This window comes from Misgurnus anguillicaudatus, chromosome 3, assembly GCF_027580225.2.
Source record: "Misgurnus anguillicaudatus chromosome 3, ASM2758022v2, whole genome shotgun sequence".
Classification (NCBI taxonomy): domain Eukaryota; kingdom Metazoa; phylum Chordata; class Actinopteri; order Cypriniformes; family Cobitidae; genus Misgurnus; species Misgurnus anguillicaudatus.
Window position 1 is genome coordinate 18,345,610 of NC_073339.2, and position 4,794 is coordinate 18,350,403.

General features: G+C 40.8%; 1 protein-coding gene across 1 annotated transcript; it reads right to left on the reverse strand.

Moving 5' to 3' along the window:
* Positions 1-293: 293 nt before the first annotated feature.
* On the reverse strand, positions 294-3,284 carry LOC141361418 (GTPase IMAP family member 7-like; the record flags this gene model as incomplete). Its single annotated transcript, XM_073862590.1, has 1 exon — positions 294-3,284. A coding segment is annotated over one exon (909 nt), but the record flags the coding sequence as incomplete, so codon positions are not given.
* Between the last annotated feature and the right edge of the window lie 1,510 nt (positions 3,285-4,794).

Genomic DNA, 4,794 nt, shown 5'->3' on the forward strand with positions numbered 1-4,794 from the left:
CAAGGACTGGAAATACTGACAGGAAACAAAACTGCAGTGACTGCTAAAACTGCAGCTCCTGCAATGGCAGTACAGACTGTGCCGGCTGGCTGAAGCTGTGGCTGCGCCGGCTGGCTGAAGCTGTGGCTGCGCCGGCTGGCTGAAGCTGTGGCTGCGCCGGCTGGCTGAAGCTGTGGCTGCGCCGGCTGGCTGAAGCTGTGGCTGCGCCGGCTGGCTGAAGCTTTGGCTGCGCCGGCTGGCTGAAGCTTTGGCTGCGCCGGCTGGCTGAAGCTGTGGCTGCGCCGGCTGGCTGAAGCTGTGGCTGCGCCGGCTGGCTGAAGCTGGGGCTGCGCCGGCTGGCTGAAGCTGTGGCTGCGCCGGCTGGCTGAAGCTGTGGCTGCGCCGGCTGGCTGAAGCTGTGGCTGCGCCGGCTGGCTGTCGAGACTGTACTGGCTGCGCTGGTGAAATCCTCCCCACTCTCTCGTTCAGCTCCGGCGAAGACCCTCGACGGCTTGCCCTCCGGGCTCCAGGCCATACTTGGGGTGGCCGGTTGGCCCCACGGGCTGAACGATGGAGTTGGACCCACCAACCGCGGATCAGCTCCTGCTGACCCGCGCCTCGTCCGCTGGGTTCTATAATGGCTCGTGCGTTCTGTCAGGAACTGCCCACCTGGTCGCTCTATCACGACCAAGCGAGACAGTGGGGAATGAACCCAATCGCAGACAAGGTTGGGGAACATGAAACAAGACTTTAATAAATGACAAACACAAAGCAAAAACCCACGATGGGGAAAACAGTACTAGAAATAATATAAACTAGACAGGACTGACTTCTAACAAACATGACTGGACTCAACCCAAACACGGACTGGACACAAACCGATCAACGCAATCCGGGGAGACCTAACAGACAACAATCTTAAGGACATGACATGATATACATTTAAATACACAACGCACGAGCACAGGATGTTAGACAACAGGGCATTATATAAGGGAACAAATCAAGAGGGAACAGTGGAAACTAATTAAACATTGATGGGAGAGCTAACGAGGAGACGAGGGGGTGGGAACACAAACGAGACACAGCAGCACACAGACCAAACAAAGGCCATGTGCTACAACACAAAACATGGATACTGCCACGATCCTGCCACATGACTAAACAACTATGAATAACTATGACAGGAGGGCAGGATCATAACACTGGCATTACTTCAATTTGCTGACCATTCAGTTTCTCATTCTGTCCTGACAAACTTTTCAATTCCAGATGACGTTTTAATATTCATGGTTAAAGCAAGGTTACAGTGTCTTCCAACGAAGTATAATTTGGCAACATGGTATCCATCAAAGCATGAACCCTATACTGTATACTACATCCAACTCGGCAGGAAAAAGAAACTGTTGCCCATATACTAAATGGATGCTCTAATTACAAAGGACTTTATGTGGCCAGACATGATCGTTTGGTTGATCTGATAGCAGAAGACCTGCAAAAGGTATTCTGTGAACATGATAATAAGATTCACAAACACAGTACTGTACATTTGAACTGGTTTCATTCAAACACATCTGATAATGACTATTTTAAGAACATTTCAAATACTCCTGATATTGTAATTGTAAATGACATCATGAAATCTGTATCTATTTTTGAGGTGGGCTGCTGTTTTGACTTGTACATGGACACGTGTTACTACTCTAAATTATTGAAATATCAACTTTTGGTTGATCTTATTCAACAACTTGGATACCGTTGTAAATTGATCATTTTGGTATTTGGAAGTTTAGGCCATGTCCATAAGAATGTGATCAGGGGGATGCAGTTAGGAGGGCTACAGAAAAAGGAGGCTAAAAGGCTTGCAAAATTTTGTTCTGTTTCTGCTACCATAGGGAGCATGAAAATATGGAGACAGAGATGTATTGTTTATCCTTAAAGGGCTGAGTATCATAAATAGAAGGACTTGTACAAATGTATTGAGCCATGTGATATAGATCTGTCATCTTGCTAATGACCCTTCCCAAAGTATTTGGATCTTGTTGTCTTTGAAATGTCTTTTAGATCCAAATAAAAGAATTAAATGTGTGTGTGTGTGTGTGTGTGTGTGTATGTGTGTGCGTGTGCGTGTGCGTGTGCGTGTGTGTGTGTGTTTGTGTGTGTGCACGCGTAAACTGAAGAGGAGCATCCTCAAGGAATTTCAATGCACTTGGCAAATTTGAAATTGCAAATAGTATGTGCAGCTTTTGACAGTCATATTCAATATAAGTATTCTTGCTTGATTAAACATGTATGAAAATGTTAAACAGTTTGTATATATTATAATGGATGAAATAAAAAATATATGGAGAATGTTGATTGTATAAGGTGTCAAGAAAATATTTCCTGTGATAATGTTAGTACTCTGAGATCAAAAGCTTTTTTAATGTCTCTACCTTATTATGTAGATCAAAATGGTCAAAGCCCAAAATAAGCAGCAAACCTTTTACTGCATATTCAACAACAAAATACATAATTTGCTTTATGACAACATCGCTTATCTCTGCTTCATGCCTGGCATCATCTTCATGTTTCTTTTCTAGCTTTTTTTTTTCTTCTTCAAACACCTCAGCTCTAACTTGAGATTTCAGATCTTCTATCTCCTTCAGTCTCTGCTCTTCTCTCTCCTTCAGGATACGTTGTTTCTCCACCTCAATCACCCTCTCCGCCCTCATAAGCATCTCACTGGTGTAATGCTCCACACCATTTCCAGTCACCAATTTATCAATCTGGTCCAGTAACTGAATGACTTGATCTGGATTCTTATCTTCATTATTGAACACATGATATCGTCCGCTGCAGGTTTTGATGAAGCTGACAAGTTCTGGGCTTTTACGAACAAATCTGTGAATGCTTTTGCCCTTCAGTCGATCTCCATGGGTAAACAAAGCCATGGTGTATTTGGAGGCGTCTTCACCAAAAATTGTTTGGATGATTTTAACAGCTTTTGCCTCTTCCTCAGTAAATCTGCCCAGCTGAATCACAACTAGAAACACATGTGCACCAGGAGCAGAGAGAGGAATACAGCGTTTAATTCTGCTGATCACCTCATTTGGACTCAAGCTGGTATCAAACAGACCTGGAGAATCGATCACTGATACTTGTCTTCCATTCACAATGGCATGAAATTTTTCACATTGATCAGTCACAGAGGAAGATGATATCTCTGACTGAAAAAACTTTGTTCCTAAGATGGTATTGCCTGTTGCACTCTTTCCCACACCTGTCTTCCCAACCAAAAGAATTCGGAGTTCTTCCTCTTGATAATTCACAATACAAAAACAAGAAACATTATTATTTTAAATTCAAATTTATTTATGTCTTGCTAATATCTCTAGATTTTATGAGAGAAGAAAATAATTTATAGACTGTATAATGCACAAAAACAATATTCATCTTTTATTCTATATAAATCTATACATAAGAAAATATGACAGCAGTACTACAAAATAAATATAATAAATACTATACCTATTTCACCCAAATCATCTTTTTGTTGATTAAAGATCTAGAAGTGATTAAAAAGATGGCCAGACATACATGTAAAAAAAGGAAAAGAAACAAATATATTCAAAAGTAGTACTTGGGTTCTGGAAATGCAGGTTAAATTAAATAAAGTCTTAAAGGATTAGTCAATTTTCTTAAAACAAAATCCAAATAATTTACTCACCACCATGTCACCCAAAATGCCGATGCCCCTCTCCGCCCAGTGTGAAGAAACTATGTTCTTTGAGGAAAACACTGCAGAACTTCTCCCATTCCAATGGACTCCAACAGAACCCAACACCCAACACTCAACTCCACACTCAACAGTCCCTTTCAACAGAGTTCCAAAGGACTCTAAAGGATCTCAAACGAGGCATAAGTGTCTTACCTAGCGAAACGATTGTCATTTTTGACAAGAAAAATAAAAATATGCACTTTTAAACCATAACTTCTCGTCTATCTCCGGTCTTGAAAAGCGCCAGCGCGAAAGGTCACATGCTACATAATATGAAATGCACATTTTCGGACCATTTTAACATCAAAAGTTTCCAGCAAATCAATGATAAATATCGTTTTGAATGTTAAATCGTTATGATTTTCACAAGATAAAAATTTTGAAACACATACCTGTACTTGAATTCCTACTCCAATGATGAGGAAAATTAAACAAAGCACTTTTAGTATAATGGAGAAGTATGGGAGCAAAGACTTTGATGCCGTTGATTGTTGTCTAGTAGAATTTTCAGGGCCCACTGTGACTATTAAGAAAGTGAGGTCAAAACTGTTTATCTGCTCATACAATAACATAAGTAAAAAGACTGCTGTGGCAACACGTCTATAACATGCCACTTTAAAAATAATATTGAAGACAAACAATAATATAATATAACTGACCTTTTGATATTGTGCACATAATGAATATCTGGGCGCGTGTCACATCCTTATCTTTTCTTTCTAAAGGAGAGTTCTGTTTTCATGTAAATAATCCACCCCTCTACTAAACAACTGCACCCTTGCCAAACTTGTTTTCCTTGGATTTGAATTTTACGTATGAGCAAGACAGGTTTTTGCCCCACCCTTTGCTTTCGTTTCCAATTTATTTATGTTCAGTATGATGCTGTTTGATGGTTATTTGGTTTAGTTACACTAGTGTAGCATTAGCCCTGCGTAAACATGCCAGAATGTTTTGTAGACTATGACATTAAATTTGTGTGGAAAAAGCACACCTGTTTCTCATGGACAATAAAATGAATCTGACTTGAATACGCCTTTCTACAGGACAATGTTAAG